The sequence below is a fragment of the Erinaceus europaeus genome, chromosome 4, assembly GCF_950295315.1.
Source record: "Erinaceus europaeus chromosome 4, mEriEur2.1, whole genome shotgun sequence".
NCBI lineage: Eukaryota > Metazoa > Chordata > Mammalia > Eulipotyphla > Erinaceidae > Erinaceus > Erinaceus europaeus.
This window is the reverse complement of record NC_080165.1, coordinates 38,140,501-38,168,163: the sequence shown is the minus strand read 5'-3', so window position 1 is coordinate 38,168,163 and position 27,663 is coordinate 38,140,501. Positions and strand designations below refer to the sequence as shown.

At 41.1% G+C, this 27,663-nt stretch overlaps 1 protein-coding gene across 1 annotated transcript; it reads right to left on the bottom strand.

The window, feature by feature from the left end:
• Positions 1-731: 731 nt before the first annotated feature.
• Positions 732-27,648, bottom strand: TDP2 (tyrosyl-DNA phosphodiesterase 2). Its single transcript, XM_007525929.3, has 7 exons — positions 27,329-27,648; positions 27,152-27,237; positions 17,559-17,714; positions 15,719-15,810; positions 10,217-10,335; positions 7,807-7,977; positions 732-1,850 (listed from the first exon to the last, which is right to left on the bottom strand). Exons 1-7 carry the CDS (start codon positions 27,578-27,580, stop codon positions 1,569-1,571), a joined length of 1,158 nt encoding a protein of 385 aa, XP_007525991.2. The 5' UTR covers positions 27,581-27,648; the 3' UTR covers positions 732-1,568.
• Positions 27,649-27,663: the final 15 nt, after the last annotated feature.

Here is a 27,663-nt window from a genome sequence, read left to right as displayed (position 1 = left end):
CAGAGGTACAAAAACATTAAAGCAAACTATACTTATAATTCTTTTTTTTTTAAAGATTTTATTTATTGATTCATGATAAATGATAGGAGAGAGAGAAAGAACCAGACATTACTCTGGTACATGTGCTGCCGGGGATTGAATTATAACTTCATGCTTGAGAATCCAAAGCCTTATCCACTGCACCACCTCCCGGACCACCAAATATATTTCTTTATTTAAAGTACACTTATAAGAAAAATGTTTCTTTAAGGCACTTTTCAGCTCTTGGAAAACACTAAAATTTTGCAAGTAACAAAACTAAGTATTAATTTTCCTTAGAAAAACAAATCCAATGTTATTATAAAAACTGATTTTTTTTTTTTTTGCCTCCAGGGTTATTGCTGGAGCTCAGTGCCTACACCATGAATAGTGGCCACTGCTCCTGGATTTTTTCCCTTTTGTTCCCCTTGTTGTTTTATCATTGTTGTTTGATAGGACAGAGAGAAATGGAGAGAGAAGGGGAAGACAGAGGGGGGAGAGAAAGATATACACCTGCACCACTCGTGGAGTGATGCCCCTGCAGGTGGGGAACCGGGGGGCTCAAACCGAGATCCTTATGCCTGTCCTTGCACATTGCTCCATGTGCACTTAACCCACTGCGCTACCACCTGACCCCAAAAAACTGATTTTATCATCCTCTGGACTAGCTTTGCCTCTGTCGGCAACATAGCTACAAATCATTTTTTTAAAAAAATGAATTTTACATCATAAGATGTCAGCTATAGCTTGCTGAATGTGTTACTGACAAAGTGTGATTTAAAATAATTATCATCTACTTAAATGCAGATAAACAAAGCTTTTTCATTTAAGCGTATTGGAGCTTGAGAAATATAACTAAAATGTCAAATTTCCCTAAGATGTCTTATTGAACAGTTATTTTAATATTAATTATTTTTGGTACTTGATTTAGAGAGTAAATCAACATAAAGGCTAACCCAGAGATAATGTGGCCCAGTTTGAAATCTAGGTGGCAGCTATGAGTGTAGTCTTTCTAACCTTTCATTAAAAGTCTTTATTTATTTGTTTATTTTATTGACAACAGTGTTATCGATTTGGCTCAGAGCCAGCACTACAAATCCACCACTGCCGGTAGCCATTTTTTTTTTCTATTTTATTTGATATAATAGAAAGAAGTTGAGAGAAGAAAGGAGAGAGAGAGAGAAAGAAAGAGACACTTGCAGACCTGTTTCACTGCTTGTGAAGTGTCCCTATGCTGGTGGGGAGTTGGGGCTTGAACCCAGATTCTTGTGTACTTAATGTGTGCACTTAATCTGGTGTGTGCCACAGGCTGGCCCTGCCACAGCCTCAGATTCTGAACACAGATCTTTTTTAATTTAAATAAACATTGATAATCAGTTCTAAAATGTGAGGATATCACCCACAAAATAAAGTCTAGTAGTTTATATTTTAATGGTCCAATACACTAACTCCTCCACATTAAACATACCTTTCCAGACAGATAGAAGTTATATTTACAAAATCAGAACAAAACTACTTAGAACACCTTGGACACTTAGTTGAAAAGCATTTCACAAAATTAAATCTAAGTTACACAGAAGACCCCAGTGGTCACTGGGGAATCTACCACAGTCCAGTTTTTCCAATCCTAGGAGGTCCAAACTTCGAGGAATAATGTGGCCACTTTCTGCAGCTGCTCTGAAAAAGATTCGATCAAAACGAAGCTTACAAGCAGCAGCTATTCCAAGGTTAGAGTTCATTTGTGTATCCCATGTATACTGGCAATGCTTAGGTCTTCCCAAAAACTCCCAGACATCCAAAATGTTGTCAGGTAAACCACCACATTTGGCAACCTGGAAAGAAAAAGAAAAAAGTAAAATCAACTCAGTCTTTCCCCTCCTATTAAAAAGCTATCTTTACTGTATCATGTGTGTGACATTTCAGTCAAAATGCCACAAGTTATTATTAAATGTTAACTATATATGTTATAATTTTAGATAACTGTTAAGTATATCATTGTTATTAGGCAAATTACAGGAAGTATTTGTGCTCTCTCGGATAGTCTGTTGCTTTGCCATGTACACAATCCAAGTTAGAGCCCAGTCTGCACTAAATTGAAGGAAGCTTCAGTGGTCCTGTGGTCTCTTTCACTCTCTCTCTGACTCTCAGTCTATGTCTTAAAAAAAAAGGGGTGGCCAGGTGGTGGCGCACCTGGTTGAGTACACATTACAGTGCACAAGGACCCAGGTCCCCACCTGCAGTGGTGAAACAGAGCTGTAGTCTCTCTCCCTCTCTATCTTCCCCTACCCTCTCGATTTCTGGCTGTCTCTTACCAATAAATAAAGATGTATTTTTTTTAAATGCAGCTGGAGAGGGCTGGGGAAATAGAACTATGGTTATGAAAAAAGACCTTCATGTCTGAGGCTGAGCAATGCTCTGGTCTTCTCTCTCTCTCAATGCTCTGGTCTTCTCTCTCTCTGTGTGTGTGTGTGTGTGTGTGTGTGTGTGTGTGTGTGTGTGTATCTTTCTGTATATCTCATTAAAATAAAAAATATTTCTTAAATGAGAGAAACAAATTAAAAAAATAAAAGACCTTCATTCCTGAGGCACCATAGATACCAGGTTCAATCCCCAGGACAACCATAAGCTAGAACTAAGCAGTGCTTTATGGCTGAAAAGACTGCAGCTAGGAAAATGGTTCTACTGGTAGCTCTCTGACTCATGCATGAGGTTTCTGATTCAATCCTTGACACTGCATGTACCGGAGTGATTCTCTGGCTTGTCTCTCTCTTCTGCTGTCTGTCTCATATGTAAGAAAGTAAATCTTTAATAAATAAATACATAGATAAAAATAACAAAGTTTGAGTCTCTTAAAAATAATTTAATGGGCCCCAAGTCAGATTGACACGGTAGTTGATTGTATTTATATATATTTTTCAAGTTTAGAAGTTACTCTCTGCCATGATCCAGATTTCTAGTCCTATTCTTAACTCTGACACTATCTCCCCAGTCCATCTGCAGGTTAGCTATCAATCTCTAGTAAAAATTACCATAGTCACGGCTCCCTAGGATCATGCCTAAGATAGACTTCCTAACTTCTATCCACCCTAAAATCCCTATTCCCACCTTCTCTATTTCTATTTCACAGTTCCTGTTGATTAAACATTTTGTCCTGCTTTTTATCTTACTGCATTTCAGCCATCATGCTGTGGATGCTACTACAATTCCATCCTGAACAACTTGGGCAGACAACCTCAGCAATGTGTCCCAGAACCTCACCACTCCAGAGCCCTATTCCACGAGGGAAAGAAAGGAAAGAAGGAAGGAAGAAAAGGGAAGGGAAGGGAAGGGAAGGGAAGGGAAGGGAAGGGAAGGGAAGGGAAGGGAAGGGAAGGGAAGGGAAGGGAAGGGAAGGGAAGGGAAGGGAGGAAGGAAAGGAAGGAAGGAAGGAAGAAATAGGGTAGGGGTATAGCTAGACCTGCCAATCAATGCACATGTCCAGAGGAGAAGCAATTATAGAAGCCAGACTTTCCATCTTTTACACCCCATAAAGAATTTTGGCTCAGGGGGTTGGGCAGTAGCGCAGTGGGTTAAGCGCACATGACGCAAAGTGCACGGACCAGAGTAAGGATTCCGGTTCGAACCCCCAGCCTTCCACCTGCAGAGGGGTCGCTACACAAGCGGTGGAGCAGGTCTGCAGGTGTCTGTCTTTCTCTCCCCTCTGTCTTCCCCGCCTCTCTCGATTTCACTCTGTCCTATCCAACAACAACATCAATGGCAACAATAACTATAGGGGCAACAAAAAAGAAAAAGATCTTCCAGGAGCAGTGGATTCATAGTGCAGGCACTGAGCTCCAGCAATAACCCTGGAGGCAAAGAAAGAAAGAAAGAAAGAAAGAAAGAAAGAAAGAAAGAAAGAAAGAAAGAAAGAAAGAAAGAAAGAAAGAAAGAAATTTGGCCCATACTCTCAGGGGGGTAAATGTTAGGGGAAGATGACCAGAGGGCTCTGAACTCCAATTCCATCAGGACCCAAAGAAAGATGGGGGGGGGGGGGGAGGAAGGAGACTCAGAAGTAGTAGGTGTGCAACCTGACTTCACTGGACAGAGGACCTCACCAGCGTACCCTGGACCCCCACCTCTCCAGAGCCCTGCCCCACTAGGGAAAGATAGAAACAGGCTGGGAGTATGGATCCCTCCTGTCAATACCTATGTCCAGTGGAGAAGCAACAGAAGCCAGAACTCCCACCTTCTGTACCCCATAATGATCCTGGGTCCATGCTCCCAGAGGCATAAAGAATAGGGAACCTTCAATGGAGGGGGTGAGATGTGGAACACTGGTGGTAGGAACTGTATGGAACTGTACCCCTCTTATCCTACAGTTTTGTCAATCACTATTAAATCAATTAAAAAGTAGGTGTGACTTAGAAAGAGAAGGCAGAATCATAGAAAAAAATGTGTGTATATATATATATATATTTCAACCTATATCTGTGTCCTTGAGAGAACTACTATAGTTTCCAATGGAAGGAATGGGGACAAAGGACTCTGATGGTGGGAAAAGTGTGGAATTATACCCCTGCTATCTTATAATAATTTTGTAAGTCATTATTAAATCACTAATAAAAAAAAGGAAAATAAAAACAATTTTTAAAAAAGTGTTTTTACTACATGGTAATATGAGCTAGTATAAAAATATCAAGATAGCCAGCAAGGTCTAGAATTTGTCTCTTTCTTGCCAACTATGAATATATTCCTAACTTTGAGAATCAGGTAAGAGACCTTAGAAGGGGGAGTCGGACAGTAGCGCAGTGGGTTAAGCACACGTGGTGCTAAGCGCAGGGACCGGTATAAAAATCTGGGTTCAGGGAGTCAGGCAGTAGTGTAGGGCAGAGGTTTAAGCGCACTTGGCGCAAAGCGCAAGGACCAACATGAGCATCCTGGTTAGAGCCCTCGGCTCTCCACCTGCAGGGGAGTCGCCTCACAGGCGGTGAAGCAGGTCTGCAGGTGTCTTTCTCCTCCCCTCTCTGTCTTGCCCTCCTCTCTCCATTTCTCCCTGTCCTATATAACAACAATGACATCAATAATAACTACAACAATGAAAAACAAGGGCAACAAAAGGAAAATAAATATAAGAAAAAAAAATCTTTAACAAAAAAAAAAAAAAACTGGGTTCAAGCCCCCAGCTCTCCACCTGCAGGGGAGTCGCTTCACAGGCAGCGAAACAGGTCTGCACGTGTCTATTCTTCTCTCTCCGTCTCTGTCTTCCCCTCCTCTCTCCATTTCTCTCTTTCTATCTAACAACGACAACATCAATAACAACTACAATGATAACTACAACAACAATAAAAAACAAGGGCAACAAAAGGGAAAATAAATAAATCTAAAAAAATAAAAAGAAAAAAGAAAGAAACCTTGGCTGAAAATCTAAGGCTTCAAATTACTATGATCAGTAGTTCCAGCCCCTATAGCGGTGGGAGAAGCTTTGGTGATATCTTTCCCTCTCTCCCTGTCTCTTTTTGTCTGAAAAAGTCCTTATGTCAGTTATCCAAATATCAAGAGATAACTGTGATCACCAATTTGTAAACAGTTCAACAGGAAGTTGACTTTTAATAATCTGTGTATAAGGACTCAGAGTCAAAGAGAGTGGCAGGGAGTGGCAGGGTACCATTTCTTCCTGGAAATACCACTTTCATTTCAGCAGTAAGTCCCATTGCTTCTACTCCTGGAGCTTGTGGCAGTAGAAACGAACAGAATGTCACACTTTGTCTCCAGGGCTTTGCTGGAGCTATACATTTATGTGATTTAGCAGTCCCCTCCTCCCACTTCTCCTTATAGTGGGTGAGAGATATTGAGGGAGAACGAGGTAGGGAGAGGAGACCCCACAGCACCAGTTTCCATAGCTTGTGAATCTTTCCCTTTGCATAGTGGTTCCATTTGGTGGTCTCTGGCTAGAAGCCAAATACTCTGTATGGTAAAGTATGTTCTCTACCAGATGAATTATCTCCCAGCCCTGTTCACTGATGTGAAGTCAGTCCAAGTGAGGGGGGGGGTGGGGAGCAAGGAGGCTAACAACTTAATACAGTCTAAATGTATATACAATTAGAAAATTCCAGTGTTTCAACTGAACAAAGAGAAAAGAGATCATGTCTCAGACCTGCATATAAGGAATCAGGGCTAAAAGATCCTGTAAAATAGCTCACATGGGTAGTGTGCCTACTTTGTCACATGTGTAACCCAGCTTAGAGCCCAGCCATCACCACATCAGAGGAAACTGTTGCTGTGGCATCTCCCTTGCCGCTTTTTGAGTATTTTTTTTTAATCATTTATTTATTTTCTCTTTTGTTGTTTTTGTTTTTCATTGTTGTTGTAGTTATTGTTATTGACATTGTCATTGTTAGATAGGACAGAGAGAAATGGAGAGGAAGGGAAGACAGAGAGGGGGAGAGAAAGAGAGACACCTGCAGACCTGCTTCACTATCTGTGAAGTAACCTCCCTGCAGGTGGGGAGCTGGGGGCTCGAACAGGGATTCTTGCTGGTCCTTGCGCTTTGCACCACATGCGCTTAACTCGCTGCGCTACCGCCCGACTCCCTATTTATTATTTTTAATTGATAGTACAGAGATAAGCTGAGAGGGAATAAAAGACAGAGAGGGAGGGAGAGAGCACTGATTCACAGCTAGAGACGCTTCCCTCCTACAGGTGGGGACCAGAGGCTTAAACTTGGGTCCTAAGGGGCAGGGTGGTGGCACACCTGGTTGAGCGCATATTACAGTACACAAGGACCAGGGTTTGAGTCCTGGGTCCCCACCTGCAGGGGGAAAACTTTGCGAGCGGTGAAGTAAGTCTACAGGTGTTTCTCTGTCTCCTCCCTCTCTATCTCCCCTCCTCCTCTCTTTCTGGTTGTCTCTATCCAATAAATAAATAAAGATAATTAAAAAAGAGAAACTTTAGAAATAATAACAACTTGGGACCTTCCACATGGTAACATATTGCTAAACCAGGTGTGCCATCACCTAGCCCCTCTGAATCTCTATATCTAAAAATTCCACTCAAAATGGTAAAGGCCTAGTGATGACCAAAAACAAGCAAAAACTCAAAGGCAGAGAGCTAAGGACAACTATGATAGTAAAACCTTTGTTTGTCTCACCTCACAATTAGAAATGCTACCAGTAAACTTGATCTTTTCTAATCATTATTTTCTTTGTACACTGCTTATGAATCACTCCCTATATTATATTTTCCCCCAATAGTGCTAAGAACCCTTCCTACCTCACTTAACCAGTACTGTGCATATCACACAGGCTCAGTAAATAACTGCCAAATTGCATTCTATAGGCCACTTACGTATTTGCAGTGAATGATGATCATACTTTTAACAGCTTTGGACAAAGGAAATCGTAAGTCATTTCTTCTTTCTCTTCCTTTTCTTTCTTCCTTCCCCTTTCTTTCTTTCTTTCTTTCACCTCCAGGGTTATCACTGGGGCTCAGTGCCAGCACTATGAATCCCGTTTTGTTGCCCTTGTTGGGGTTGTTATTGTTATTATAGCTGTTGTTGTTGGATAGGGAAGACAGAAATCGAGAGAGGAGGGGAAGACAGGAGGAGAGAAAGATAGACACCTGCAGACCTGCCTCACCGCCTGTGAAGCGACCCCCCTCCCTGTAGGTGGGGAAGAAGGGTTCGAATAGCATCCTTACGCAGGTCCTTGCGTTTTGCGCCATGTGCACTTAACCCGCTGTGCTACCGCCCAGCCCCCCATAATTCATTTCTATGCCAATAATTTGTCTATAAAGATCAGACTTTTGACTCACTTCTTGATCCCTTAAATTTGTATCGCCTGCAAATATAACTGTAGCTGATTCTGGAGCCTCTTGTATTTTCTTTAACACTATTTTTAATTGATTCATCCGCTCCTTGGCATGCCCTCGGGTACTCTCCAAATGCGAAGTCATGAGGCAAAGTTCATTTCCCAACACGCTTGCCTGAATCAGAATAAATAATCATAATTGTTAAGATTATCTCATCACCAGTAATGCTGAACATCGATCATAGAATCAGCAACTATTCACTGATTGGTACATGTTTATTAAAGGGAAATGACATAATCAGTACTGTGCTTATCATTCTAGATCTAGTATAAAATTCTAGCCCTGCCCCTACAGGTGACTATTCAGAAGTACCTGCCAATACTTTATTTTTTCTTATGATTTTATTTATTTTAGATAGAAATTGAGAGAGTAGGGAGATAGAGAGAGAGGGAGAGAGAGACACACACACACCTGCGCCATTGTTTCACTGCTTGTGAAAATTCCTCCTGCAGGTGGGAAGTGGGGGGTTCGAATCTGGGTCCTTCAAATATACCACCCAACCCCCACTAATACTTTGAAACCTACTTCAAATGTCACATCAACCATGAGCCCTTCCCATGTACCAAGAAATCAGTGACTTCCATTCTATAATTCTACAGCAAGCTAGAAAGACTTTATAAATGTCCTTCAGACTAAACTGAATTATAGCACAACTATTTCTCTCCTAAAGAGTTATTTGAAAGCTAAGATGGTTCTCAAATTTACTACTACATAACAAGAATCTGACACATAGGTACTCAAAAAAGTGTCAGTTAAATGAATAAGAATCATTTACTACTTGCAATTAAGTTATCAGCACATGATAGAGTGCACACACTAAACTAATTGCCTACAGAATAAAATTCAAATTCTCTCATATTGAGCATTCATGATTTTCTATAATTTGGATGCAACCTACTTTCCCAACATACAGTGTGTCCACTCATTTTAAGCCCAACCGAATAGGATGCTAATGCAGTAGCCAGGAAGATACTCAGTAGCAGAACACAGGAGTTGTATGCATGAAGTCATAGGTTTGATCACCAGCTCCACATATGCTAGAGCTGAGAGGTACTCTGGTAATAACTCATTAAAATAAAAATGGGGGGGTCGGGCAATAGCGAAGTGGGTTAAGCACACATGGTGAGAGCACAAGAACCAGCGTAAGGATCCGGGTTCGAGCCCCCGGCTCCCCACCTGCAGGGGGGTCGCCTCACAGTAGTGAAGCAGGTCTGCAGGTGTCTATCTTTCTCTCCCTCTCTGTCTTCCCCTCCTCTCTCCATTTCTCTCTGTCCTATCTAACAATGACATCAATAACAACAACAATTACAACAATAAAAAACAAGGATAACAAAAGGGAAAATAAATAAATAAATAAATGTAGGGAGTCGGACAGTAGCGCAGCGGGTTAAGCGCAGGTGGCGCAAAGCACAAGGACCAGCATAAGGATCCCGGTTCAAGCCCTGGCTCCCCACCTGCAGGGGAGTTGCCTCACAAGAAGTGAAGCAGATATGCAGGTGTCTATCTTTCTCTCCCCCTCTGTCTCCCCTCCTCTCTCAATTTCTCTCTGTCCTATCCATCAACATCAGTGGCAATAATAACAATAACAAAAACGACAACAAGGGCAACAAAATGGTAAAATATATATAATATATATAAAATATATATTATATTATAATAATATATTATTATATATTATATATAATATAATATAAATCATATATAATATATATGATATATAATATACATGTTTTATATATTATATATAATATATATAATCCTGGAGGCAAAAAAAAAAGACTCATTTTTTTGTAAACCTAAAGACAGAGTCTTAGCATCATGCGCATTTAGTAAAAAAAAAAAAAAGGAATACTGGCCAACTCTTTAGTATTCTTAGGAACACATTTAATGGAGCAAGGATTTCAAATTTTTTACAAATCTGTAACTTATATAAAATTTTAACTTCCAGGGGCTGGGTGGTAGTGCATACAGTAGAATTCGTACACGCTACCATGTTCAAGACCAGGTTCAAGAACCTACCCCCCACCTTCAGGGGGGAAGCTTCACGAGTGGTGCAGCAGTGCTATATCTCCCTAACTCTCTCTCTCTCCCTAACAAAAAAGAAAGAAAAAGTATGGGGGCAGGGAGCAGCCACCAGAAACAGTGGCGATGTAGGATGGTACTGAGCCTCCAGCAATAACCCGGGTGGGGAAAACAAGCAAAGCAACTTACCTCACAAAGCTAATAAGACTGTAAGACTATTTAAAATAAAACTCTAAGAGCAAATATCTCTCTAAAGACAGTAGTTTTTTCTTTTCTTTTTTTTTTTTTTTGCACTCTTTATTTTTAAAATTAGTCTTTTAAAATTACTTACATTCACACACAGAAGATTTCTCATCATTTGTGTATTTGGAAAAGGAATAATCTCTTGACTTCTAAATTTCACTCTTGATTTCTTCAACATTATAGCTGTGAAATATCCTTCTTCACTACCTTCAAATGTTTTGTGAAAAAGAATTTAGGATGACAGATCAAGGTATATTCATTCAATTTATCATAATTCCCCTATTGAGGATTTTACAACAAGCATGTGTAGCAATTTAAATGGATCTAAATCTTTTTTTTTTTTGGAAGCTGATGTCCATTTTCATTTACTTCTTTCTTTAAAAATAAAATTTATTCATAACTAACAAGGTTGTAAGATAACGGGAATTCAGTTCCATATAGTTCCCACAACCAGAGTTTCATGTCCCATCCCCTCCATCAGAAACTTCTTTTTTTCTCCGAGAATTCTTTATGGGGTCAGAAGATGTTGTTAAGGTTTCGGGGGCTCCAGCAGGCCGGGATAGCTTCGCGGTGGTGAACAGAGACTCGGGGACACTAGCAAGGGCCAAACCATTTCTCTCAGAGGTAGGGGGAAGGGGGCCAAACCAACATGAAGAATACCAACAAGAAGATAGATGGATGGAAATCTTTAAAAAATATTTATTTATTCCCTTTTGTTGCCCTTGTTTTTTAATAGTTGTAGTAGTTATTGTTGTTATTGACGTGGTCGTTGTTAGATAGGACAGAGAGAAATGGAGAGAGGAGGGGAAGACAGAAAGGGGGCGAGAAAGATAGACACCTGCAGACCTGCTTCACCGCTTGTGTAGTGACTCCCCTGCAGGTGGGGAGTCAAGGGCTCAAACCGAGATCCTTACGCAGGTCCTTTAGCTTCGTGCCATGTGAGCTTAAACCACTGTGCTACCGCCCAACTCCCGGACCTAAATCTTAAAAGTAAACTATTTCTTTGGCTAGAGAGATAGCATAATAGTTGTGTAAATGATTTTCTTGCCTGAAGGTCTCAGGTTCAATCCCTAGTTCCATGAAAAACCAGAGCTGAGCAGTGCTCTAGTGAAAGAAAAAAACAAAAGTCTATTTGAAGATAAACAAAAATAGCCATTCAAATTGTAACTGCAAGTATGGAAGAAATATATATATATATTTTAAATTAATCCACAGGGACTAAGCAGTGGTACAAATGGTTAAGCACACGCATTTCCATACATCAGGACGCAGGTTCAAGTCCCCGGTCCCCATCTGCATGAGGGAAGCTACATGAGCAGGAAAGCAGTGCTGCCTCTCTCTCTCTCTCTCTCTCTCTCAGTCTCTGTCTTTCTCCCCTCTTTATCCCCTTCCCCTCTGAGTCTCCAAAGTCCCAGGTTCAACCCCCAAACCATCAAAAACCAGAGCTGAGCAGTGATCCAGCAAGAAAGAAAAGAATTCACATTAAGTACCTCAAGTAATATACTGAATATAAAGACAATTTGAGAAATTTCTGAAAGATAGAGTAGATATGATTTAAATAGAGGCTAATAATATGCATGTATTCCTCAATCTGGAAATACCAGAAAAAATACACTGAGTAAAAATTTAGGAAGGTACAGGCCTGCAAAAAAAATTATAATAAACAGAATGAAAGTAGGAATCGTTTTTCAGAATACAAAGCAAATGATGTGGTAACTAGCTTATAAGATCCGGGAACCAGTGGTTAATAGAGAACCACGGACAGAAGGGAAGCATCCACGGACTATAAACCGGAAATACCTAAATTCAAAGGTAAGTGATTACGCTAAAGAAGAAAGACTATTTTAAGGTTTAGATATGGAGTTAAACACGCCTAGCTGCAGATATCCCTCACAATCTTTCTGCTAATAGAAGGCAAGGTGTTTAAAAAAAATAATTTTGGGAGTCGGTGGTAACGCAGCGGGTTAAGCGCATGTGGCACGAAGCACAGGGATGGGCACAGGAACTGGCATGAGGATCCCGGTTCCAGCTCTGGCCCCCCCACCTGCAGGGGAGTCGCTTCACAGGCGGTGATGCAGGTCTGAGGTGTCTATCTTTCTCTCCCCCCTGTCTTCCTCACCTCTCTCCATTTCTCTCTGTCCTATCCAACAATGACGACAACAATAAAAGTAACTACAACAACTATAAAAAAAAACCAAGGACAGCAAAAGGGAAAACAAAAAAATTTGAAAAAATTTTTAAAAAAGAAAGGATTTTTATCAATTGTAGACAGTCACCATTTGCTCAGAGGTATCAAATTGGAAGGTATAGATCTGAAAATAGGAACTGAATGGTAGTGTAACTGCTCAAAAGAAGGTGCCTCACGTATAGCACCAAAGTAAAAGACTCTGGGGTGGGTGGGTGGGGAAAACACAGGTCCAAGAAGGATTCAGAGGACCTAGTGGGGGTTGTATTGTTATATGGGAAACTGGGGAATGTTATGCATGTACAAACTATTGTACTTACTGTTGAATGTAAAACACTAATTCCCCAATAAAAAAATTAAAAATAAATAAATAAATAAAAGGTGCCTCAATATTCTCTTTAACCTGCCTTCAGCAGGCAGGTAAAACAAGCATATCACCCCTGGCTCCGGACAACAAAAAACAGATACAAGAGTTTAGGTATTTATTTTGTAAAACTTTCTGTGTAGGCAAGGAACCGGTAAAACATAAACAGGCACCAAAATAAACAAAAAAAAAGAAAAGAAAACAATATCGGGAAAGAGATTCAAAACAAATCTGTTAACTTCAGAGACATTAAAAAACCACTTTAAAGTATTTATAAAATAGGACATTACAAAAAGAAATATTTTGTGAACAGGCAGACTAAAAATCAAAATATTAATGGTACCTAAAAGTCAAAAAGGTAAAACCAAAAGCCAAAGATACAGGACATTAAGTGAGAAGAAACTGAAGGATCAAGCAAGTAGGGCTACCATTTAGAAAAGAGATTCTTAGGGAATCGGGCGGTAGCGCAGCGGGTCTTTCTCTCCCCTTCACTGTCTTCCATTTCTCTCTGTCCTATCCAACAACAGTGACATCAATGACAACAACAATAAAAACATGGGCAGCAAAAGGGAATAAATAAATATTTTTTAAAAAGAGATTCTAGAAAAATGGAAGGAGTAAAAAGATTATAAGAGAAAGAGTTGGTGGAGAGGAGGGAAGAAGAGAAAGAAAAGGGAGGAAGAAAAAAGGAAAGAAAAGGGCAGGGAGAAAGAAAAGACTAGAAAAAAATGGCAGGATAGACAGCTTGGCAGGAAGAAAGAAATAGGGAAGAGTGAGCAAAGGTTAGCATTATGCAAACAACTTTCATGCTTGAGGCTCCCAGGCCCAATGTATTTTAGGCCAGAGCTTCCCAATGCTCTGGTTAAAATAAATAAATAAATAAATAAATAAATAATAAATTAATCAAAACAGTAATAGTGTACAGCTGGTGGTGCACCCGGTTGAGCCCACATGTGACTATGCATGAGAATCTGGGTTCAAACCCCTGGCTGTCACCTGTAGCAGCAAAGTTTACAAGATGTGAAACAGTGCTGTGGGTGTCTCTTTTTCTCTCCCACCTATCTCCCCACTTTCTCTGTCATTATGCAATAAATAATTTAATACTAATAATAACAATAAAAAGGTAGGAAAAAATACAATTTTACAAACTTATAAATCAAAAAGAATGACTTAAAAAAAGTACCACAATGTAACTATCCCATTTTTTTTTTTAAGAAATAAAATTTCATTTACTTAGTGCCTTAGATAGATAGAGACAAAGACGGGGTGTGGGGGGCCGGGTGGTGGTGCACCTTGTTGAGCACACATGTCACAATGCATAAGGACCTGGTTCAAGCTTTTCCCACCTTTGCAAGTGATGAAGCAGTGCTGTAGGTGTCTCTAGGTCTCTCTACCACCACCTTCCCTCTCGATTTCTGGCAGTCTCTATCCAATAAATAACTAAATAAAGATATATATAATATATATATATAATTTGTATATTATATATATGTGTATGTATATATATATTGTCTCCAGGTTTATTGCTTGGGGCTCAGTACCTGCACTACGAATCCACTGTTCCTGGAGGCTATTTTTTCCCTTTTGTTGCCCTTGTTTATTGTTGCTGTTACTGCTGTCATTGGATAGGACAAAGAGAAATCAAGAGAGGAGGGGAAGACAGAGAGGGGGAGAGAAAGACACCTGCAGACCTGCTTCACCACTTGTGAAGTGACTCTCCTGCAGGTGGGGAGCAGGGGGCTCGAACCGGGATCCTTGAGCCAGTCCTTGCGCTTTGTGCCATGTGTGCTTAATCAGCTGTGCTACCGCCTGACTGCGCCCAAAGATTTTTTTTTTTTTAAGATTTTATTTATTTATGAGAAAGATAGGAGGAGAGAGAAAGAACCATACATCACTCTCGCACATGTGCGGCAAGGGATGGAATTCGAAACCTCATGCTTGAGAGTCCAAAGCTTTACTATTGCACCACCTCCAGGACCAACAAAGATAATTTTTTAAAGAGACAGAGGAAAAGAAGATCGGTTAGAACATCACTCTGGCATACGAAAACCTAGGATTTCATGTTTCTGAAATGAAAAATTTGAAAAAAAAACTCTGCAGGCAAATGAAGAGAGGAGAGGAAACCGCTGCAAGTGGTGGACTTCTGCATTCCAGTGCCTCACACAGCACACACCTTTGATTCCCTATGGCACCTTGGGGGACTCATATTCTAAGTAACCAATCCACTGGCCACTTTGATTCAGTTTATTTTGTAGCCAGCCAGACCTCACTCTGTTCGGCCCTGCAACTGTAACCATTAGCTTAGGCCTGCCCACAATTTGAAAAGAATAAAAGCTGCTTGTCAAAGCAGAGAAACAGGTGTAGGAGCCTAGCTGATTCCACTGGCGTGAAATAAACTAACTCCCAGCCTTCCACACCGCCTCAGCTTCCACACAACCTCATTCTTGGCTATGTCAGAGCCCTAACACTCAAGAGCTGAAACACAAATTTTCTGTTTCAAGTCCAAAGCGTCTCACTATACTACCTTCCAGGCAATACAATTAATATATTTTTTAATTTTTTATTTATGGGAGGGGGTAGAGGAGGAAGAGGAGGATATGCTTCAAGGTTTAATGTGTAATCCACCACACCACCTCCTGGTTACATATCAGCTCTGGTTTAAGGTGGTGCGGGGGATTGAACCTGAGACTTTAGAGCCTCAGGCTTGAGAGTCTCTTTGTATAACCATTATGCTAGCTACCCCCACCTGTCACATAGTATTTTAAACAGTTAATTTTGACAATTTACATTTTCCTAAAAAACTATTTATTTCAACCACTTTTTGAAACATACAACATAAACTGTATAGCAAATAACTGTATAACTTATAACATATAACTATATAACTTATGATTCACTTAGTGTTCCATGTAAGGTTTATTTTCCTCAAATTTATTTTATTTGTACCCTTTCTTGTCTATACTCTAATAGGATAACTTTAATTTTTCATTAAATTGATATCCAAAGGAAAAGACATGTAAAACAATAGGAAAAAAATTTACCTGTAATAATCTCATAACTCCTTGCTCTCTTCTTAAGGTAGCTATAATATGGGGGAATAACTTCCTGTAGAAATACCACATCCGGGCTGTATCTAATTAAATACATTAATTGATAATGAATAGTTATCTAGACTGAGAAATTTTCATTAACATAAAAGAACCAGAAAACTATTATCCTTTATGGCATCTAATATTCAGTGTTGACATATAGCAACTAGAAGATAAGGTCTGTGCTATTTAATACCTAAGAATATAAAGATCAACCTTAAAAGAAGTACACAACACATTTAGAATCAGTCAATAGAAACTAGTATACTAAGAGCCTATAGTAACCCGACATTTTGCTTATGCTTGGTTTTGTTTTCATATCACTTTATTAGGGGAAATAATGATTTACAAGACAGTTTTTCTCACACAGTACAACTTTTTTCTTTTTAACTCCCCTTTTTAAGTGTCTATGAACCATTCCCACAACCAACTGAAGTCTTCCTCCATCATTGTGCACTGGGTCCCCTCCACATTGTCTCAAACAACCTCCCCTCCCTTTTGAGTCCTTGGCCCTTGGCTCTGCTGTTTTCTGACCCTACCCCTGATAGATTAAATGTTAACATCTTTTTTTTTTTTTGCCTCCAGGGTTATTTATTGCTGGGGCTCAGTGCCTAATCTACTGCTTCTGGAGGCTATTTTTCCCTTTTGTTGTCCTTGTTGTTATATCATTGTTGTGGTTATTATTGTTGTTGTTGGATAGGACAGAGAGAAATGGAGAGAGGAGGGGAAGACAGAGGGAGAGAGAAAGACAGACACGAGCAGACCTGCTTCACTGCCTGTGAAGTGACTCCCCTGCAGGTGGGGAGCCGGGGGCTCAAATCGGGATCCTTACGCTGGTCCTTAACCCGCTGTGCTAGCAACATCTCTTTTAATCCTTTTGGATTTTTAAGAGAGGTTTTAGATTATTCACCATGAGGGACACTGAGTTCCAGAGAACTTAAGTGGCTGTCCATGGTCACAGAGCCAGTATATGACAGATAACAGATCTCCTTGCTGGCTTTCTTTTATCTTTTCTTTCTATTGCCACCCATCAGAGTTTATCACTGGGGCCTGGTGCTCACACTATGAATCCATAGCTCCTAGCAGCCATTTCCCCCTCTCTCTCTTTTTTATTTGATAGGAGAGAGAGAAATGAAGAAAAGGGAGAGAGACTGAGAGGTAGAGAGAAAGACATCTGCTGGTCTACTTCACCATTCATGAAGCATCCCCCACGCAAGCGGGGATCAGGGGCTCGAACCTGGGTCCTTGAGCATGGTAACTAACAGGTGTACTACTGCCTAGCCCCAGCTTTATTTTCAAAGCAATAACTATATAAAACATTTAACAAATAAAATATGACAAGGCTCCTAATAAAAATTAGTGTTTCAAGAACTAAGGAGGGAGGCTCAGCCTAGCAGCAGAAGACTCGCCTTATATGCACGTGCCCACATACTTAGCCCAGGGTTTGATCTCTGGCACAGGAGAGCAACAAAGACAAAATGAGTGAGTGGGATTCCATAGATGGTGGGGTGCTGATTTGTATTCTCCTCTTCTGTTTCTGTCATTCATTCATAAAATAAAGGGCAGGGGAGATGACTCCAGAGTACCTGTGTAAGACCCCTTTAGTAATTCCTCTCAACCATAAACTACAATTCTGCTTTGAAAAGCAATGACAGTCCATTCTTCGTGTATTTATTCGGAGACCAGGACTTTAAACTCAGGTTTCATTTCAAACCCCAAGACCTTCAACTGTTATCCAGTTTGTGGGTATGAATGGCACATTATCACCATCACTAAACAAAGTAATACTTACAAAGCTAAGTAAGAACACACCGCTTGAGTCCTCTCTTTCAGGTTCTTTAGATCTAATCCATCAATATTCCAGGTGATGACAGAGAGTATGCTGTCATCTTGCTGAACATTTTCCAATGAGCTGGAATCAGCTGTTTCTTCATTGGTCAGGTTAATACTGGTGGGGTCAGAATGAAACAAAACTTTGCAAATAATCTATAAACCATGAGATTTAAGATTATTCTGTATAAGCACCGCAGGCTAACCGATTGTGCCAGCTGGAGCTCCAATTTATGATTATTCTGTCAGCGAAGTTGAGAAATCAGAACAGAAAGGGGGAAAACAAAGTAGAAATTGGACTGGGTTTGATGTATTGCACCAAAATAAAGGACCCTGGGTGGGGGAGCTGGGGTGTTCAAGTCCCAGTGCATGATGATGGTAGAGGAGGACCTACGCCGAGGGTGAGAGCATTTTGCAGGAAAATGAGAAATTTCACAAATGTATTACAAACTGTATTTACTATAAACCACTAAGCCCCACAATTAAAAGAAAATTATTCTGGGAGTCAGGCGGTAGCGCAGCGGGTTAAGCACACATGGCACAAAGCTCAAGGACCTCGTAAAGATTCCGGTTCAAGTCCCTGGCTTCCCACCTGCAGGGGAGTCGCATCACAGGCGGTGAAGCAGGTCTGCAGGTGTTTATCTTTCTCTCCCCCTCTCTGTCTTTCCTTCCTCTATTTCTCTCTGTCCTATCCGACAATGACGACATCAGTAACAACAATAACCACAACAACAAAAACAAGGGAAAATAAATAAATATAAAAAATATTTAAAAAATAAAAAATAATAAAATTAAAAAATTATTCTGTCAGAATTTTGAAAAAGTCCTAGAAATACCTACCCAGAGCAGTGTCAAAGCCACATGTATGAGAAAAAGCAGGGTCTTACTATGCTATACAAATGTTTGATCATTTAGGTAGGACTACTCTTTGTGTGTCATTAAAAGTATTTTATAAACTATGACTCCAAATTAGACTAAGAAATGTAAGATTTTTCAAATATATTTTGATTTTAAATCACAGTTGAAATATATCATTGTAGAAGATAATTAACAACTACAGATTCTTTTGCTTTTCTCAGAGATGAAGTCTAATTTTCTTCCACTTCATGACTTGCTTAATCAATAGAACTCACTTATGAGGTCTGTTCGTTGTTGTGGTTATTCTGAAGTTTATATTGAATTTATTTTCCAGTTTGCGTGGTCTCTGGAAAATCAGTCCCAGTTGTTAAGTAAAAAGAAAGAAAGAAATATTAATTTGTGACATTATAACTAGATTAAAATTTTTCTTTACTTTTGTTCTGGTAGTGTGAAACTATATTCCTGAAATCCTATAATTCCATAAACCAGTTTCAAAAAAACTGGAAAAATATGTTCAGAACCCATTTAACTCATTGGTAAAAAGCAGACACTTGAAAATGAATAGGTAAAAATATATTGTCAGCAAAATGACACATTAAAATGACACTTAAAATCGTTTTTATTTATTTTCCAATAAGGCCATTTTACTAAGGATTAACCAGTTATTTTTCCATACACACAGTAAGAATAGTGTGTAGTATGGAGATGGTATAGTGGATAAAGTACTGGACTCTCAAGCATAAGATCCTAAGTTCAACCCTACACATTTCATGGCCAGAGTGATGCTCTAGTTTTCTCTCTTCCTCTCTAGAGAGACACCTGCAGCTCTGCTTTGCCATTTGTGAAGCTTTCCCCCTGCAGGTGGGGACTGAGGGCTTGAACCTGGGTCCTTAAACACTGTCGTGTGTGCTTAGCCAGGTGCACCACTGGCACCAGAGACTCAGTTTTTTTGTTTGTCTGTTTTTGCCTCCAGGGTTATTCTGGGGCTTGGTGCCTGCACTACGAATCCACTGTTCCTGGAGGCTATTTTTCCCATTTTGTTGCCCTTGTTGTTGTGCTTATTGTAGTTGTTATTGTTGTCATAGATGTTGTTGTTGGATAGGACAGAGAGAAATGGAGAGAGGAGGGGAAGACAGAGAGGAGGAGAGAAAGACACCTGCGGACCTGCTTCACCACTTGTGAAGCGACCTCCTACAGGTGGGGGGCCTGGGGCTCCAACTGGGATCCTTACACCGGCCCTTGCACTATGCGCCACCTGCGCTTAACTCGCTGTGCTACTGCCCAGCTCCCTTTTTTTCCCCCCCTTTTGTTGCCCTTGTTGTTGTAGTTATTATTGTTATTATTTATGTCATTGTTGCTGGATAGGACAGGGAGAAATGGAGAGAGGAGGGGAAGACAGAGGGGAAAAGAAAGACACCTGTAGACCTGCTTTCACCGCCTCTGAAGCAACCCACCTTGCAGGTGGGGAGTCAGGGGCTTGAACCAGGATCCTTACGTGGGTCCTTGTGCTTCACACCATGTGCACTCAAGCCACTGTGCTACCACCCAACCCCCTAGACTGAGGTTTTAACAGCCTTCAAGGTTCTCAATCCGTATCACTCCCTCTTTAGAAATCACTACTAGTGACAGCAAGTCACTGTAGTACCTTTAATTTCAGATTTATTCATCATTTCTCGAGGCTCCCAAAAATGTTTTGGATACCAGTTCCTACTAAAGGTTATCTTCATTACTCTTTCCAATAAGTTAGAACTCTGCAACTGAGACATCGGAATACATTCTTCTTTCCCAGCTCTGAAGTCAATGGCACCTTCATAAGCACTATGGTCTCTGGCACACTACTGAGTAGTAGGCTGAATAGTCTCATTACCTTGATTATAGAACAAGAAAGGATTCTTGCTGAGTTTGCAAACACATATTGATAAAAGAGTACCTACATGGGGCCCTAGTCAGGGAGTCCTGGGATTCCCACACAGACACAATGAGCCTAGATCTTGAATAGATCCCTCTGTCCATTATCACTGGTCATCTCCATCAGGGAAAACATAATGGATCCCTCCGGGGGCCCTCATAGGACCTTATCCTCAATGTGGATCAACAATGGTAGAGAATGTTCCACCCTCCAAAGGGATGTTGGATAACATACTCTATCTACCACCTGAGGAAGATGGGTCCTGAAATTGGTGCAACTCGGAATGTTCCTACTCATGACCACAGAATGTGAGTCTGGACCTACAGGGATGCAGAGATTACACAGGCTTTTAAGCTGAATATGGGTCCCAGATCAAATCGATGGGGTTTACAGTCAACAATATTTATACACTTTTCCCATATTTGGGAGCTACTCTCTTCCCTGATCCAGCTTTCTACCCCTTTTTCCAGCCATGACATCATCTGCCCAGACAATAACTTGGGTCTACCTGCATATCAGATATAAGGCTCAGGCATAACTAATAAAGTCATGGGCCCTTTGGAATATACCTAAAACAGACCTACTAGCTATTTCCAAAACGGAGACCCCAAATCTTCATCTGCAATATTCCAGCCCTTAGGTTCATGATTAGTCAACAATCTATATGGCTTTATATGTTAACTCTTTTTTCGTCACCAGGTTCCAGATGCTACCATGATGCCAGCCGGACTTCCATGGGCAGATGGCCCCACCAATGTGTCCTGGAGCTCCGTTCCCCAGAGCCCTGCCCCACTAGGGAAAGAGAGAGACAGGCTGGGAGTATATGGGTTGACCTGTCAATGCCCACGTTCAGTGGGGAAGTAATTATAGAAGCCAGACCTTCTACCTCCTGCACCCCATAATGACCCTGGGTCCACACTCCCAAAGGGTTAAAGAATAGGAAATCTATCAGGGGAGAAGGGATATAGAGTTCTGGTGGTGGGAACTGTACCCCTCTTATCCTATGGTTTTGTCAGTGTTTCGTTTTTATAATTAAGTAATTAATTTAAAAAAAGAAAGAAAAAAAGAGTACCTACAAAATTTTCCCTCTACCAAAATCCATTGGATCACCTTTCTTCCTTATAGGCACCATCCCTTACCTCAAATTCTCTTTAACTTCAGTTCTGCAGCATGACTTGATAGTCTTCATTGGATTTTGTCTTTTCCCTGTTCCCCCCACCCACCCCAATGTGTGAGGTCATTTTATTTTTAATTTTGTATATCTCTAGTATAGCTTGTCGATCTGGTTTACCTGTTGCTTCTCTGGAAAGATTGTTAGCTGACTGATAATCAAAAGCTTCAATGCTGATTGATAATCTAGCAGGATAAAGTATTCTTGGATGGGAGATCTTTTCCATTCAAGACTTCAAATACATTCTGCCAGATTTTTTCTAGCCTATAATTTCTGTTGAAAAAAAATTAGCCAATGCTGATTTTTGATAGACCAACTATACTATAAACCACTACAACTGTGCCATTAACCGCTCAATAAAGAGGAGGGAAAGAGAAAAATCAGCTGATAGTGTTATGGGAGTTCCCTTACAAGTGAAAATGCCTTTCTCTAGCGGCCCTTGCCATTTTAATTATCATGAGCCTTGGAGAACTAAAGTTTGAATTGTTTATTTCTCGTCAAGCTTCCTACATCTGTAAGTCTATCTCCACTAATTTGGGAGGGAGAGGTATCCTCAGCTAACGTTTCTTCAAATAGTAATTCTATCCCCCTCCATTCTCCTTGTACCCCATGAAATGAATATTGTTTCCCTTGATGCTGTTCCACAGTTCTACTCTCTACTTCAGTGCATATATATAGTTTTTGTCATTTCTTTAAATGGCTTCTTCTACCTTCTGTTCTGTATTTGATCTTTATTTATTTTTATTATCTTTATTTATTTATTGGATAGAGACAGCCAAAAATTGAGATCAAGAAGAGAGATAGAGAGGAAGAGAGACAGAGAGACACCTTGCAGACCTGCTTCACCTTGCAAAGCTTTCCCCGCTGTAGGTGGGGACTGGGGGCTCAAACCTGGGTCCTTGGGCGCTATAACATGTGTGCTCAACCAGGTGCGCCACCACCTGGCCCCTCTGTTTTTTGATGTCTGGCATCTGTCAGTCTACATGTTTTCCCTTCTGGACTGTTTTCATAGTTTAGCCACTGTATTCTTCATTCCTCTGATGACTGTTACATATTTTTCTATAGCTTCCTCATAGTTTCTCTGAATTTACTGAATCCTCTGCCATAGATTTTTTTTTTTAGTTTGGTGAGCATGGCTTTTTTTTTTTAACCAGAGCACTGTTCTGGCTTATGATGGTGCTAGGACCTCCAGATATGAAATCTGGTGACTCTGGCATGAAAATGTGTTGAACAGGGGCTGGGTGGTGTTATCATATGCAATGGCCTGAGTTTAAGCCTTGGGTCCCCACCTCTAGGATGGAACCATCACAGGTGGTGAAGCAGTACTGCAGGTTATCTTTCCTTCACTCTGAAGAATTTAGGTTTTCCTACAAATTGCTAGCTTGGTCTATCATTGCAGGTGTTTTCCATTATGTTAGATTCTCCATGAAGACCAGGGCCCACTATTTGTATTTGAGCAGATATGGGCAATAATCAAAGCTCTGCAGGGAGTAGGGCGGCGGCACAGCGGGTTAAGCGCAGGTGGCACAAAGCTCAAGGACCTGTGTAAGGATCCCAGTTCAAGCTCCCAGCTCCCCACCTGCAGGGGAGTCACTTCACAGGTGGTGAATCAAGTCTGCAGGTGTCTCTCTTCCTCTCTCCCTTTCTCCATTTCTCTCTGTCCTATCCAACAACGACGACATCAGTAACAACAATAACTACAACAACCAGGGCAACAAAAGGGAATAAACAAATAAATATTTAAGTGGTCCAGGAGGTGGTGCAGTGGATGAAGCATTGAACTCTCAAGCATGAGGTCCTGAATTCAATCCCTGGCAGCACATGTACCAGAGTGATGTCTGGTTCTCTCTCTCCTTCTATCTTCATGAATAAATAAATAAAATCTTTAAAAAAAAAAATCTCTATAGTGATAAGTACCTGACTGAGGCTATATTTCCATGTTTCTGCCCACTCAGAAGTTGGAAGTTGTGTTATCACCACACTGGTGAGAGAACTCTAGCAGTCTGTATACCTATAGGGACTGAGTTCCACAGTGATGATTTTCAACTGCCCACAACTGCATGTGATTCATACTTTTTGTTTCCCTTTCTCTGTCAGGTCAGGTAGGTGGCAGAAGATTCAGTCACAGTCCAATGTGACTGGCATATGCAAAGGCAGCTGCTTCTGCTGGATGAGTGACAGCAGCAGATGTAGCTAAATATGCCAAACAGCTTCAGACTGGGTCAAGGATGTCAGCAGAGGCAGCCAGCTGGGCCAAGTGGGTGGCAGCCATGAGAGCCCAGTAGGGCAGATGGGCGTATCAGTGACAACCTGACCAGGTGCTGTGGAACCAAGCAACATACACATCTCTACCTTTGTTCTGAGTCTCTGTCCAGACATCCTGGATTCTGACTTTTTCCTTTCGTTGTTACCTAATCTGAGCTCCAAGCTAAATTCAAGGCTGTTTTTTCTATGTATAGTATAGTTTTTGTTGTAGTAGTGGTAGCAAAAGAAAACAGAATCTGGGAGCCGGGCGGTAGCGCAGCAGGTTAAGTGCAGGTGGCACAAAGCACAAGGACCGGCGTAAGGATCCTGGTTCGAGCCCCCGGCTCCCCACCTGCAGGGGAGTTGCTTCACAGGCAGTAAGGGAGGTCTGCAGGTGTCTCTCTTTCTCTCCCCCTCTCTGTCTTCCCCTCCTCTCTCCATTTCTCTCTGTCTATCCAACAACGGCATCAATAACAACAATAACAATAACTACAATAATAAAAAACAAGGGCAACAAAAGGGAAAATAAATATATATAAAAAAATGAATAAACAAAATTTTTTAAAGGGGAAATAAATAAATGTGAAAAAAATTAAAAAAAAAAAAAAAACAGGATCTATTAGTCTTTTTGCCATTTTGGCCAGAAGCCCTACATATTGGATCTCTCAATTGCTGAACAAGACACATCTGGAAGAGTCACCGTGTACCTTTAAGAGTTTATAGGTGAAGCTGTGTAATAACTTTTTCTGTACTACTTATATGATCCAATTATCAAACATCAGCTCTTTTTTATCATTCCATGAATTGCCGCCCTCTCCTTTGGGAACTCTGTACACTTGATAAGCTTTATACTTAATAAATAAATAATTTATTGAGAGTTTGATACATGCCTAATGTTGTATTGGACTTTGGCAAAACAATATAGAAAACAACTATTTCATCAAATGTGTAGGAACTATAAAGTGTTAAATAGTAATTATAATACAGACTAAGTGATTATGGTCATGGTAGATGTTATATGATTACCTAAGAATGGAATCTTACCCAGACTTGGGAAAAAAGGAAAGTTTCTTGGAGATAAATTTTGTCTAAATTTCAATCTTTAAGATAAAAAATAGTTAACAAAGGAGAAAGAAAAAAGTTCCAGGCAAAGGAAATAAATATCTTTATAACAGTTAAAGGCAAAATGGCCCACTCAAGAAAGCTTGTCATGTCTGGAATTTTTTTTTTGGGGGGGAGTAGGAATGGGAGGAAGATAGGAGATGAACCTGGGAGGAGGCAGTGGTCACACTGTGAAGAGTCTTATAAGGCATCTGGACTTTTAAAAAGCACAAAAAGGGGGAAGGGGGCAGAGAAATAAGGGATGGCATATGTCTTATAAAACAAACAAATAAGGGGGCCAGGCAATAGGGCACCTGCTTAAGTACACATAGTACTATGCACAAGGATTCAGGTTCAAGCCCCCACTCCCCACCTGCAGCAAGGATACCTCACAAGTGATGAAGCAGGTCTGCAGGTGTCTTTCTTTATCCCTCTCTTGTTTCCCCAGCCCCTTTCAGTTTCTCTCTGTTCTACTGAATAAAATGGAAGGGGAAAAAAAAAGTGCAAACAATGTAGATAAAAAAATAATGTATCCCTGATTGCTCAACAATTTGTTTGGCTTTGTATGTTAACTCTCTTTTCAGTCATCAGGTTCCAGGTGTCATCAGGATGCCGGCTAGACTTCCCTGGATTGAAGACCCCACCAATGTGTCCTGGAGCTCCGCTTCCCCAGAGACCCATCCTACTAGGGAAAGAGAGAGGCAGACTGGGAGTATGGACCGACCAGTCAACGCCCATGTTCAGCGAGGAAGCAATTACAGAAGCCAGACCTTCTACCTTCTGCAACCCTCAATGACCCTGGGTCCATGCTCCCAGAGGGATAGAGAATGGGAAAGCTATCGGGGGAGGGGGTGGGATATTGAGATTGGGCGGTGGGAATTGTGTGGAGTTGTACCCCTCCTACCCTATTGTTTTGTTAATTAATCCTTTCTTAAATAAAAAAATAAAAAAAACAAAGTTCAAAAAAAAAAATAATAATGTATCCCATTTATTGCTCTGTAATTTCTAAGTGTCAATTCAAAAAGTCTTGAAGCATAGAAAAATAAGATAAATAAAAACAGAAACAAATAAAAAAAAAAAACACTAATAATCTGGCTTGGGTGGGGTAGATAGTATAATGGTTATGCAAAGTGATCCTCGTGCCTGAAGATCCAAAGTCCCAGGTTCAATCTCCCGCATCACCGACCATAAGCCAGAGCTGAGCAGTGCTCAGGTAAAAAATAAATAATAAAATAGAATAAAATAAAAATATTCTGGCTGGTCAGCAGGAAGTAAACAATATATAAAGCAAGGAAACTTCCATGTGCCCCTTCTTCAACAGAGGTTTTGTCTCATTCATGTTTCAAGTCTCTTTGTACCTATTTCCTATTGAAGGACAAACTTTCCCACCCCAGAATAGCCTATGGATTATTTGGGGCTGATTATTTTAAGAGCAGATAGAAGGAATGCTCTAAAACCAGGAGTTACCTTTTTGTAAGAGATTTTTGTATTTATAAAGGAAATCTCCACATGCAAGGGTTTCTCCCTTACTATACTAGGAAAAGTTGACAAACCTAATCTCTGGAAGCCCTAACCCAAGGAAAAGGAAGTAATTTAAATCTGTATGGCCACCCAATCCTAGTTTGCAGCCTCTCTGGGGTAACCTTCCTTTCAGTTGCCTAAATGTACATGAGAACAAGCTTTGCGGCTGAAAGACATAACCAAATATTTCTATCTGCAGAAGAGGGCAACCTTGGTCTTCCAAACAACTTTACCTAAGAATACTCTTACTTCACACTCCCTCTTTGCAATCCTAGACCATGTCCACTCCCCCCACCCCACTCCCTCCTCTTCTTCTTCTTCTTTTTTTTTTAGCTCTGGATGTCTGATTTCACCAAAGAAGCCAACAAGAAAACTTTTCTTCTCTGTAGGGGGTAGATAACATAATGGTTATGCAAAAGGACTCTCATGCTTGAAGTTCCCAAGTTCCAGGTTCAATCCTCTGCACCACCATAAACCAGAACTGAGCAGTGCTCTGGTAAAATAAATAAGAAAGGCAGGCAGGCAGGCAGGCAAAAGAAAAATTTTCTTCTCTACATTACAGTTACAACCTGGAATTAACATGTCAGATTGTTCCTTCTGGGACCCCAGCTACGCCGCATCTCCTTTCAGGGGTACAACAGGAGCCACCACTTCTGGTTCATCACACCTGCCTCTCCTCCAACTCAGGTCACAACCCCCCACCCCCATGAGACAACACCCCAAAATTAAACAGCGCGTGGCAGTCGCTCACCAGGACTCGGGCGCAGAGGGAGTCTCGGGGGGACTTTTGAAGGCGCTCTCCTCCACTGGAGGCTCGAAGTAGGAGTTGAGGGCTCTCTGAAAAACAAAAACACAGAGGGGGGTGAAGGTCTGATCACTCCCCGGAGGAGGTGGAGAGCGAGCGGGCGGGGAGAAGTGAAAAGCGTACTTCCATCTCCCAGTCGTTCTCGGCCAAGTAGCACTGGGCGACGGCAGCGTCGCAGGCAGCAACAGAAGCAAACTCCACACACAGGACTCTGCGCCTCTTGACCTCGGGCTCCCTCTCTTCCAGCTCCGCCTCCGGCCCAATCTCCACGCGGCTCTCAGGCTCCATCATCTCAACCAGGATTGACAGTTCACTTTCGTGTGCTAGTCTACGCCCAGTTTTGCGCCAAGTTCCCGCCACCCCGGGCTCCCGCATCAAAAGCCCGGCTAGTAAACACGAGCGGCTCTGGGATGCAGTCGCTGCCTGGCGCAGCTGCGCGTGCGCGTGCGCGCGCGGTC

What these genes read in the sequence shown, in the direction of transcription:
- TDP2 (XM_007525929.3), bottom strand. Translation starts at nt 27,580, where the DNA reads ATGCGGGAGCCCGGGGTGGCGGGAACTTGGCGCAAAACTGGGCGTAGA. An exon ending in GTGTGTTCTTACTTAGCTTT is followed by an intron (nt 15,811 to 17,558) that starts GTAAGTATTACT and finishes GTATTTAATTAG; the next exon opens with ATACAGCCCGGATGTGGTAT. An exon ending in CAAATTTAAGGGATCAAGAA is followed by an intron (nt 1,851 to 7,806) that starts GTGAGTCAAAAG and finishes TTTTCTTTCCAG; the next exon opens with GTTGCCAAATGTGGTGGTTT.